A 12,937-nucleotide genomic window follows, 5' to 3' on the forward strand; every position below is an offset into this window, starting at 1 on the left:
CAGAAAAGGTTCACCCATTGTGTTTAAGCTTGATTTTTTTCCAGAGAAGTAGTGAATGAACAATTTCAACAATTTTAGGCTGAAAAAACGTGCATGCGAACTGAAATTCAACCATGATGTTCAGTCGAGAGGTGTAGTGACTCAAAGCAACGGCAAGTGAGAAAAAGTTGAACTAACACATGTAATTAACCACTTTAGTTGCTAGGATAACTTATGCAATGTAAAATTCCATAGGCTTAAGCTAATAATATTAGCATTGAGCTGAATATCATGCTTTTGTTATCTCTTCTTGTTAGTGGAGTCAGTTTAAAGTAAATTAAACAGCATATTTACGTGTTGTTGTTTATGGCCAAAAGCAGAAAAGAAAGTAATTAATTAATTTTGTTAAATGGGCAGATTATATTGTGTCATGTCACCTGCAGGTGACAGCATCCCTATGCCTTACTATTTTTAAAAAATGTCACTGATTGGTTCAAGGAGAGTTACAGGACAAAAACAAGGTGACATTTGTTGCTGATTGGCCCTGTGGGGGACGGCATCATTCATAGGGAAGAACGGGTTTACTGTTGCTTTGTTATTCTTTGTTTAGACTCTTGGACAGCTGAGAGAGAGTAAACAAAGAACAGAAAATTCAATCATACACCAGTTGGATGCTTGTGCAGTCAAAAAAAGAGAGACAACAGCATTGATCAACTATCTATGGCACTGGATTTTATCATATCCATCTTTCCACTCGTCTCTCTATCTGTCTGTTTCATCCCATCTATCTACCTCAGCTTAGACTTTTTCTCCGTCTGTCTCTCCTCTCTTTGTCTCAGTGTCCATCCCCCGTTGTTTTCTCACCTGACAGGAGCACACCGAGCACCTATCACTGTCCAGCACCCAGATCTGCCCACTGTGCTTGACCTTGCTGTCATGGATACAGTCCCCGGTGCAGTTGTGCCCGTGGGGGCAGCGGCAGTCATAGCCTCCCTCCAGGTTGAAGCACACTGTGTCGTTGGCACAGGTGTTCCTCCCCGTCTTGCATTCATTAATATCTGCAGGGAGCACAAAAAAGATGACATCATACATATGCTCAGTGCAGGTAACACAGTTTATACACGGCTTGTGGAAATGGGGATTTTTTTTTTGTTATCACAAGCAACTTTTGTCTTATTAACATGGTGACAAGGGAGGGAGCATGTCGTGTCACAGAATGGTTTTAAGTTCACCACATAACCACATCTTTGTCCTCTTGAGCACGATTTGACCTGCTCTAAACAAAACAGTGTCTGGGCTTCAAATGCAGCTGTAAAACGTAGCAATACAACAGTTTTCAGATCTTGGGGGAAACATACAGTGCACAACTGTAATGTAACCCAGAAACCTACTTTTGGTCAAATTATAACTTTGCTTTGTGAAACCCAGACAGGTTCTTTTTTCTGAGAGTGCCTTTAATGTGCCTTTTTTTCCTGCCGCTCCCAACTCAAACTGACAGCCAAGATGGGGTCAACGAGTGGAGCAGCACTAGCACTGTTGTTACAGGCAATGCTTCCATGTTACTGTAGATTGAGGGTTTCTATTTTGACAGCTGACACTTCTCCTGGCAGGCTGTATCAGAGAGAATGTTCCAGAAAATGAACAGGCTGCAAAAAGGAAACTGACGTTTCGGGAGGAAAACACATTGATAATGACATACCTACCCAATCATAACGTCACTTACACAAGCGTACTGTAACAAAACTTGTTCTTAAACAAAAGTTGAGTCAGTCTGTGATGCCTGGTGACTCATACATTTCAACAAAGTCCTGCTTAATTAAAAGGCACTACTTTCAGTGCTCCTTCCTGTGCCTTGAATTCAGACATCAAGAGCCATTCAGGGGAAAATGTATGGGGTTTTCATTTTCATTTTTGTGGAGCTATAAGATGCAAAAAAGGTCAGATTACTCCAGTGACAAAAACAAAGTATCACACTCTTCTGAGCAGATTTACATCACTACTTCAAAAGTTCAAAGACACATTTTGAAGCAACGTTATGTAGAAATTGTCATTTTGTGCGGTTTGGCGCCCCCCGCAGCTTCTGAGTGTGACACCACTGTATACAAATCCCGGGTCTATAACAACTTGTCAGATGTAATGTGGGTGCCTACTACAAACAAAACTCATTACGTCACAATGTTATGTGTTGAAAGCTTGTATGTTGAAGTAAACATGCTGTGATCCCACCTTCTCACTGACGTTACACAGTGCAGAAACAAGTGATGGGGGGCGGAGTGGCTGAGACAGAGACACCATTCACCCTGTTACTGAAGCTGCCTTTAGTAGCCAAATGGTTACAGTACATAGTTGTAACAATTGCTGGTTTGATTCCAGCTGGTAACCTTTTGTTGCACATCATACCCTCTCCCTCACTGTTTCCTTGTCTGACTCTTCACCTGTCACTATCAAATACAGGCAAACAATAACTAAAAAATACTAAAAATACACAATTTAACACCCAAATGTATTAGAAAATTTAATAAAACATGTATGGGCATAAACTATCCTGGAAAAAGAAAAAGGAAGATAAAAATAAGGTTGGAACAATTTATTCATGACATGAAAACATTAATAAAATGTCTGTTATTTTCATTTCATGAAACGTCCAAAAACCCACATGTTCCTCTTTGAAATATTTCTTCTTCTTCTCAAAAAAAGTCAATGTAAAACTGTTATGTCTTAAATGTTACTACTTAAAGTGCATTTAGTGGTGAAAGGGTTGCTTACTAGAATATATATAATGTCCAAAGAGTAGGAATAATGCGCTCAAGCTTCAGCCTACACCTTTTCATTCAATATCATTTGTTTGCTCTCCTTTTAATTACATTTCTTATTGTTATTTAATTATTTCTGTGTGCATTAATTTTGACCAAAATAAATTACTACTTCTGCTGCATCTGTTGAGATACAATTAAGACGAGTAAATAATACATTTCCTTTGACTTGTAATCCTAAAATCCTAAGAAAAAAAAAAGTCTTTCGCCATATGTTTTATATTTGTGCAAAAAGAGTGAAGGCGGGCCACTCACCTACGCATGATTCCCCATTGGTGGAAAACAAGCCGTTGTCATGGTAGCCATCACGGCACTCACAGTGGTACCAGCCAGGCAAGTTGACACAAGTGGATTTACTATCACACTCCACAAAGCCGTCTGCACACTCATCAATATCTGAAGAGAGGGGAAGAGCAATAAGACATCCACATACAGCCGCTATCATGTTGGTTTCAAAACATGCTCTCAACAGTCGTTGGACTATTGAGCTCCATTCTCGCCTGGTAGGCATTTTCAGCATTGACTGATTCATAATTAATAAAACAACGTGTCTTGACTGAATCTAGTCCGTGGGCTTTATTGATCAAGCATAGTTGTATAGAGAGAAGGGCATCTGCATCAATAAAACATAGCAGGGAATGAATGAATGTGATATAACAAGCCTGTTCTTAGAAACCAGACATGTAACAGACTTGTATTTCAAAACATCCTATGAAGTTTTATCCCCCAACACATGCAGGCGAACATATAAATACAGAGGTATGCGTACACTTTCATTGACCTTTGCTAGGACATGAGGAGTTTGAATCAGGTGACGTGTAGAGAAGCTCAGCAGAGGGCTCTTAAAAAAACCTTCCAACACATCCTGTGGGTGGTTGTCAATAGATGGAGCTGATGTTTGTTTTCACAGAGCTCCACTTAGAAATATCCTTGACTCTGCCCTCCTCCTTCAGCTCTTGTCTTTAACAAAAGACTTGGATTACATACTCTGACTTTCTTTCTCTCTGTATTTCAGCCCCTCCGCCCCCTCTCACTCTCTATTATCTGTGTTTCCTTGTTTCTCTTTTTCACTCTTACGCTATTCTCTCTGTTTACAGCGTTCAACCCTTTTATTTCAACGAGCAGCCCTGCAACTTTACTACACCAACCAGCCAAGAACACATCCAATATAATTTTCAACAATGAGAATAACACACACACTCACACACACACACACATACACACACAGATCATTTTGATATTTCAGCTAACATTTAATTAAACTAAGGGCCAGACCCACACGAGAGAGGAAATAAGCCTGTTATTACAGAGTAGGGCTAAATATGTTAGGCCCAGACATGCACCGTGATTAAATGTGTCTGCATACTCAGTGATGGCTTTTTTATGATTGTGCATGATGCATGATGCTCTGCACTCATTATGAAAATGGCAGTGTGCCGTGTCTGACCTTCTCCATGACTGCCTGCAACAGTATCCCCCATAGAGCGACAGGCAGCCGGGCTCACGGTCCCCCACCGCCCAGGCGGTAATGGGATTAAGATCTATTGGCTAATGAGCCCTCAGCCTTTTAATAGAATTTCTGCAGCAGATTAGCCGTTGATCAAATGTCCCGCAGATTAGGGCCTTATCTATTTAAAAATTACCCACATTCGTCTGAGTAGCAGGTTTGCAAAAAAAAAAAAAACTAAAAAAAAACTTGCAGAATATTCCCTTTTTCTGTGTTGCACACGGGCCAGGTTCAAAAAGCTCCCTCTCGCTCGGTGTGGCAGACTATAAAGCGAAAGCTCGCGTTTTACTAATTACATCAGTTTGGTGAGAGCAGAGCACCTCATTTTCTCCCCTCAGGACAGCAATGCTGGGTTAAAAGGACACTGCTTAAAAATCACGAGTCTACAGCAAATACTATAACTAGCCTATCTTTGAAAATTAATATAAATTCTCTCCACTCCTGAAGAGAAATATCCAATGCTCTTTGTTGCCTGTGAATTTCAGTGTGATAAAAGCACGGGGAGCTTTTAAAGAGAGAGGCTGGATGAGGTGTATTGCGAGCACAAGCTGGATTCGCCCGAACCATCCTCTTCTCCCCAATCAGGCTGTATGAAATTGTTCAAAGTGCAAGTGTGCAGTCAGATACTATTTATAACAGACACTGACGATGAAGTCTAAAAATATGCAAATTGGTTATTTTCAGCCGGTTCCATTCAGCCGTTTTTTTTTTTTAAAAGCTTGACTGTCTGGCTACAACAACAGAGGGTTACACCCTCAACAAAAAGATCTGTCGTTTTCTCTTTTATCCCCGCCAAACCTGTCAGATACAATTATGGCACCACGCTTCTCCTGCTGCCGTCAAATCAACTTTTTAAAGTGCCGCAGTGTTTTAGGACAGCGAAGCTCACTGTCGTCGCACCTTGGACTTGACAGGGTGGAACGCGCGAGGTACAGCGAGGATACAATACGTTTGCAAAAGTCTCGCCTTCTCTTTTATCATCGTGCGTAACGATAATGGAAGATCATTGTAATTAAATCATCGACAATGACAATCAGACGAGGGCGCCGCCTGGAAGCTCCGTCTCTACTGAATCATGAGGCTTTTGGTGAATCATCGATGTGGATGGCGAAGTATTTTCACTTGTTAAATCTCGTCATGTTTTTCCTCTCTCTGCTCTGGCGAAAAGAAAAGAAAATAAAAGTACACAAACAAAATAAAAATCTGGCTTTCTGTCTCCATCACCTGGATAGGTCAAGGCCATGGGAGAACTGTTATTTTGAAGTTATCTTGCTGACTGAAAGGACATGGAAGCTGACAGAGAAATACCCACACAGAGAGGAGGATGAGCTGGATGAGTAGGAGGACGAAGCAAGAAAGGGAAGGAGGAGATGGAGGAGGAACAGGCGAAGGAGGAGAAAGAGAGACAGACTGCAGTTATCCTACTCGTTATCCTGAGTGGCAGCCTGGAAACAAGGGCTCTATTAAGGCAGTTCTCGGAGGACAAAGTGAGAAATAAGCAGACCAACTTTCCTCTACACCCTCCTTGGCTTGTTATGGTGCTCTGTCATGAATAACCCCTCCTTTTTTTTTTCTTCATCGTCTGCCTTCACCTTTTCCACATATCCTTTTTTCACTTCGCCTGTCTATCTCTGGCAAAAACAGAGGTGCCCTCACCATCACCTTTCCTCATCCCTGCAGTTTGGTCCCTCTTTGAACAGAAAAAGGCAGAGTTTAGAGTTTAGTTCAGCCTGCCCTCATCTCTTCATCCCTCCCTTTCAATGTTCCTGCTCCCGCCAATCTCTTCATTTTGTTCTTGCTTCCTATTCTAATCCTGGACAGGTACAGTTCTTTGCTTTTACCTCTCCTTTCCTGTAGCTTGCTTCCCCGTGTCTTTTCCCTTCTTTGACTGACAGATTGCCCTAGGGGTTGTGAGGCAGTTCCGCTGTGTTGCATCACTCAGTGCAGAACCCGTTACTGCTGCCACATGTACATCACCCGTACAGTAACCTAACTAAAACTGATTTCCATTTCCGTAGTGGTCAACCCGATAGTCCTGCTCCAGGAGGAATCATTCAGGAACATTTCTGGATCCCAACTAAACCTATTATTCTGCTTCAAAGTCAGATGTCATTTTACATCTATAAGTGGATTGTCATGTCAGATCACATTCACCAAGTCAATAATAATGTGTACAAAGCTTTTATTGGCCTGCGCATGACACAGCGATAAGGTAAGCGATGGATTTTGGCTCCCTGCTCTTTTATGTACAGTCAAGTGTAATTGAGTGATTGTCACTGGTCTTCAGTCTTCATTAAGAGAAAGAGCAAACTCAAATAATCAATCAATCATCGCGGAGCCCGAGGCAAATTGAGTTACACACTGGGTTCCTGAAGATGAAACAGACACTGAAAAGCAAATCCATATCTGCAAGCACTTGAGTGGGAGAGTGGATGAGTAATCATGGTAGATTGGAAACGGGCCTTGTGAACAATCGGTAGCTGCGAGCGCATAAAGAATGCAATCACTCTGTATCACTTACCTATAGCTGTAAAATTCCCCCACCCTTTAAAGTACAAACGAAATCACAATTTGTAAACTGCTCTATGTAGTCAAACGAACATCTGAAATTGGATTTCAGAATGATTGCTGTAGCTTTGAAAGTAAAGAAAAAAGGGTTTTGAGAGATATATCAGAAACGTTTCTTTAGGCTAGAGCCACTGAGTGGGAGAACAGACGCATGTGTTTGATTGACAGCTGGGCCGACAGGGGCACTGAGACAATATTATATCTAATATAAACAAAATTGTGCTTGTCACTGCTACGTTTAACTTAAAGCTGCACTAATTAATATATTGGTATTAACTATAATGGCTGTCGTAGAGTGCATACCTGCACCAAGGCCCAATAGTCCCGTTAAATTCAATCAAGCCTATTCCAATATCGCTCTATGAAAACATATTTAAATCCGCTAGATTTGGATTTTTATTAGGATCCACATAAAATCGTACTCAATCTGATGACGTGCTTTGAGAAAATGGTTCCCTGCCAGCCTGGACTCTCACCAGTATGCATTCAGAACCGACAGATCCACAGAGGATGCCATGTCTACTGCCCTCCACTCAGTTTCACACAGCTGGAGAATACAAACAGCTAACATCTGAATGCTGTTTTTGACTTCAGCTCAGCATTCAGTACAATCTCCCCCATGAAACTGATCGGAAAACTAAAGACTCTTGGCTCCAGTACAACACTCTGCAATTGGATATTGGATTTCCTCACAAACAGACCAACAGTCACACCTCTTCTGCTTTAGTGCTCAACACCGGAGCCCCCCCAGGGCTGTGTGGTAAGTCTCTTCCTGTTCACACTGTACTCCCGTGATCGCACTCCCAGACTTCGAGAGAATAAGGCCCTGATCTGCGGGACACCATCATTTACCATCACCTTAATCACAGATACCTGCCTGATATTTTCGACAAGATCTACACATTATTCCCTATGGAATTAAAAAAATAACGCCTTTTCTCAGGATGTTAAAGAAAGTGAGAATATATTGATCCGTCCTTTATCCGGATCTCCTATCCACCTCTTTGGTGGAGGTAACCATGATTACAGCTTGCCTGTTTACCCTATTTGCAGACATGTACAGTTTTGACAACAGTGTAGAAAAATATATACATGTATTATATGTCAATTGACGTGACCGAACTTGACCCAAACCCAGTCTGCCCGTTGCGTACTGTATATGCTCTTGTTCAGTCTCTCAATCGCTTTGCTTTCAGCTGCAACTGATTTCAGTGAGAAAGCTCTGAAAAAGACGCTGTGCGATACATGTCTAACATCAAACAGCAGACAGACCACGTTAGCAAGTTGCTGGTGATCACAGTGAAGCACTGAGCAGCCAGATATATCTCTCAGGAGGTGGGGGAAACCAAAACAGATCTAAGAGAAGCTTGAATATTGGTCACGCAATAGATTGGGTTAGATGCTGCTCAGCAACATTTTGCTGAGACGTTCAGATATCAACTTTTTAAGACGTCAATGTCGTGTTTAAGGCTGGTGGAGTTTCCCTTAAGGGACCAAGAATCAGTTAACACAGGTTTAAGTATAAGGACCATACCATTTAGCATCGAAATTGACTGGACTTGACATTTGCACTTCCATGTGCTACAGCTGATTCAGTGATTTGCTAGGAAGCCAACAAAGCTATGTTTGAAGAGCACTTTTGAAACTCTTGATAGCTGTTTGGTAGCTCATGATGTGTTCATGATTGTAGAGAAGAGGGAGACATTAGCTAGAAAGCTAATGTGGGTTACGATGTCAAAGTCTCTTCTTGTATTGCGTAGCGGGCTGCTGTCTGGCTGTTACTGTGTCACTGTCACTGTCAGTCACTAATGTAACTGTGTGTTAGTGCTCTACCCAGATACAGTTTAAAGTATCTGTGCCCGCAGAGAGACAGACAGTGGCGCTCTGACTGGTATGTGCATACACAGACTATTCCAACATGTATGGAGCTTTCATTTTCTACCTTTGATTACTGATTTTCCTCTACAACATGTAATTTACAGAGCAGATCTGTATGACGCAGCAGAGAAAAACAATGCAATTTCATTTCCATTGGCCTGTAAAGCACTGTAACTGTCCAGCTCCCAGTGCTCCCAGTGTTCACTGCACTGCAGCAGCTATCCCTGGGAGATGTGTCATTTAGGTAGAAGCAGCAGGTTGCGCTCAGCTAAACGACAGCTCCGGCCATTAGCAGGGCCTAATTAAGACACACTAATTACGGGTGATGGAGTGAGTGCTTTGTGAGGCCGTCTCTAAATAAATAATGAATACATAATCACTGTGCTTAAACAAGCCGCTTGAGCTTAAACAGTCACAGGCCCCCAGGCCTTGTGGGTAAAGCGTGGAGCAAAGGAGGGAGCGAAGCAGAGCTGCAGCAATGCATCATGGGAGCTGTCAAGGGGGCGAAAAAATTAATATGGTTTTAAATATTCACTACCTGTGCCTGAGTGTCGGGTGGGAGGTGCCCCAGGGGAGATTTCAACTATGATGAGGTTGTGATGTTTTTTTTCCTGCCGACCATTGTGTAATACCCACTGTGGTCCTCGCTCTTTGTAATTACACAACAGCTACACATCAGCAACAGCCAGCAACTCTTCTATCCTGTGAAATTTAACCTGAACAGGCCTGTTTTTCCATTACAGTTGCAATGATTAATCGATTTGTTGTCAGCTATTTAGAAAACTTCATTTGAGTACATTTCTAGGAAGGAAAAGTCAAAACTCTCTGATTCCAGCTCCTTAAATGTCAATATTTTCTGTTTTCTGTACTCCTCATGAGTTGTGGACAAAACAGAGACGTTTGAGGACGTCATCATCTCCATTTTCTGATACTCTGCAGATAAAAAACCTATTTGTTTAATTGAGAAAATAATCTTGCTATTTATCTTCCTGCCTGTTACTCTAGTGTGTTTGTGTATCTGATGTTTTGTCTTTCAGTCTGCTAAACTTTTTTCTGTCTAGTCCGTCTTTTTGTCTACCGCTCTGACAAGCTTCCAATCAATGTAAATGAGGTCTGAGGGAACAAATTGTTTGTCTGGCCCCGTTCGCTTCTCTGTCCTGGTCGATATGCCGGCGTGACCTCGGGGCAACTCACTCCTCTGCACACTGCCTTCAAAGTTTCCTCTTGAAGTCTCCGGCTATCCACCTCCTCCCACCCTCCATCTCCGCCTCTTCTTCATTGCTATTTTTCCTTTTCCATTTTTACACCGAATCATAAATCACCTCCTTTCCCGTATCGTAACTTCCTCTCATCTACCATCCCCCTTAATTAAATATCCTTTCTTCACTTCTCAACTGTCTTTTTTGTTGTTACATATATCGTCTTCAAACCTAACTTTTCTCTTTCTACCCCCACTTGTCTTCCTTCTTCTTTTCCTAAAAGGTTGTAAAAACTCATTGAATATTTCATTAGAGAAACAAAGAATATGGAAGCTCTGATGAAAAGGTGCTGTTTCACTCACAGAACGTTTCCCTCCTTAGATCACTTCTTTTTATGAGCGTATCACCATGGAAGGAGTAGCATGCTGGTAAATGATCACGACTTGAGAAAATTCCTCCCAATAAAGCATCAATTTACAGTGTAGGTGTATTGCACCAGGGCTCCCTGATGGTGCTCTTGAACATAACCCTCCAGGAGTGTGTAGGAGTCACAAATCTAAACTGCATCATTAACACCGAACATGAAAATCTTATATCTCTCTCTCCTTGTCCTTAAAGAACATTGTTGATGCTAAAGCAGCCTCAGTGTGATTCAGCACAGCTGATTAAAAGTGCTCATGAGGACATTAGACTGCAGATGAACTGAAAGATGAAAGGGAGAGGTGTCCATCCCCAGCATCTGATCAAATGCTCCTCTTTCTTGAGAAGCCCGGAGCGTCCTTTGAGCAGCTATCAAGAGGCCATCCGAGGACGGCAGAGATGGCCATTAGATACAGAACTGACAGTGCAGTGACAGAAAAATTTAACTGGTGGCCAAACCCCTAAAAAGCTTAGAGGGGCCTGAAAGAAGAAGATAATGAGCTGAAAATAAAGGACATTCAAAGGCTACCTCCCCATTCTTCTTATAGGAACAGTTCAGCAATTCAGTCAATAACACACGCAAAACAGGAGAGGGTGTTCACAGATGTCAGGTCCAATTATTTCATGCAGCGGATACCGCTCCTAAAAAAATCTCTACAGTCTCGGGCCCACTTTCCTAAAAGCATCTTAAAGCTATGATGATCATAAAGCCCTTTATGCGAGTCTTCTGACTAAAAGCATCATAAAGACACTCCCAAGACTCGTAGATTACAAGTTCCTCCAGCTCACTTATCTTTCGGATGCTACATTATTTATTTAATCTGTTTTGTTTATTTCAGTAAGTCAATTAGCCGATACTTTTGTCAAGACCACTGTGATATTCTCTGTGTAGAAACTTCTGTTTTATGCAGAATGAGTGTTTTAATACAAACAATGAATAAATGAATCTCCCTACAAGCAAGGGAAAATAGAAAATACTCATGATGATGAACTTTCTTTAGAGGGAAATATCAATAAAATAGTTGATTTGCATTAAATGACCGTGAATTGTGCATAATTATATCTGCTAATTTTGACCTCTTCTTCATTGGTTATGCAAAGGCACACAGAGCAATGATATCCGGTACAACCTTCACAATGATGACGACACTTTGATGGACAGAGGTGTAAGCTACTGGATTCTGGCAAAGTCAGATCAAATGTACACATCAGATCTATTTCAGTAGCGTCTAGAAGCTAATTTGTGTGACACTGACAGTAACATGTGTTGCAAACTGGAAGCTCTGATTGTTGCGTTAAGTTAGGCTGCATTTTCCAGAAGTAAAGTCAATACTTTTCTCTATTGCATCATTTTTTCCATTGACGCTTTGCATTTTGTGTCTTGTTATCTGGAATGTTTAATGTGAAGCCAAAAAAATTTGCTCTCAAGTGCTGTTTTCAGAAATGCTTGTAAAGATTTAAGAGGAAATCGATTTTTATAACAATTTCGAGGGAAATGCATTTGGGCAACTTCTGCACTTAGAGAAAACAGTACTTGCAGCATAAATCCAAACAGAACAGAAAAAAATGGGGTCCCAATCAAATTGTTCTGGGGCTGAAACTACAACAAGACACAATGTGTTTTGATTTTTACCACATCATAGAAATTCAGTTACGGGTAAGTGATCAATCCCGCAAAACATTGGTCACACTCATTTTATCTGCCGATCGAGCGCTTGTCTGGGAAAAAAAACAAAAAAACATCAGAGGCTTTAACAGACATATTAGGTCTGACTGTGGAACAACCTAATAGCTATAGCAGCACATTTTTATTCTGGTTCTCTCCAAGCTGAGGGAAGAAAATGGACGTCCATTTCAATGAAAAATAAACCTAATATTCTAGCATTTGCCCATCTCTCACACAGGCCATATAAGGCAGCGTGCTAGCCTCGGGCTACACTATTGACTATGCGGCATGTTCGGGGCACACATTACAAAGCCGGCCCTGCGTACATTTATATCCATGACTGAAGTGTATGTGCCCTGCCGCAGCTGTATCCTGCATTATTCATGATGTGTCAGAGTTCTCCACTCGCTGGTGTCTGTCTGTCAGCACTGTGTGTCCCCTGTCCCTCCCCATCCATTCCCCCTGAATGGTAATGACAGGCCACCAAGAGCACACATACACAAAAAGAGCATAACGCGCACAGAAAACACACACATTCGCATATAGAATCAAATGTACACAAAATATTACACACACCACACTGAAGCACAACAATCCAAAACGGGGAGGCAGTTGAGCAATCCGCAGACTGTTAGCGTCAATGTGTGTGTGTGCTCATAGGTGTGCGTGTGTGTATCCGTACTGCCTTGAAGAGCTCCTGTTCGGTGTCTTATGACAGGCCGTCAGTCTGCCGCTGCAGCAGCAGAAGTGCTGGAGTCCCTGGGGAGGCCTCTAAAAGCTCACAGGGTTCTGGGGGTGGGGAGCCCAGACTTAGTGAAAGCTTTTCCATGTTCATCCACCCAGCTCCGCTTCTCCTCCTCCTGCAGCTCCGACTCCGCCAGCCTCATTCCGCATCCAAATGCGGAGA

At 41.9% G+C, this 12,937-nt stretch overlaps 1 protein-coding gene across 1 annotated transcript in view; it reads right to left on the reverse strand.

The window, feature by feature from the left end:
* Window positions 1-12,937, reverse strand: part of nell2a (neural EGFL like 2a) — an 85,077-nt gene that overhangs the window by 9,839 nt on the left and 62,301 nt on the right. Inside the window, exons 16-17 of the mRNA XM_084364915.1 lie at window positions 3,048-3,188; window positions 844-1,037 (exon numbers count right to left, since the gene is read on the reverse strand). Coding sequence (XP_084221041.1) covers window positions 844-1,037; window positions 3,048-3,188 — 335 coding nt within the window. The remainder of the gene's footprint in view (window positions 1-843; window positions 1,038-3,047; window positions 3,189-12,937) is intronic.

This window comes from Pagrus pagrus (assembly GCF_965226575.1).
Source record: "Pagrus pagrus genome assembly, chromosome: 10".
In the NCBI taxonomy this organism is placed as follows: Eukaryota; Metazoa; Chordata; class Actinopteri; order Spariformes; family Sparidae; genus Pagrus; species Pagrus pagrus.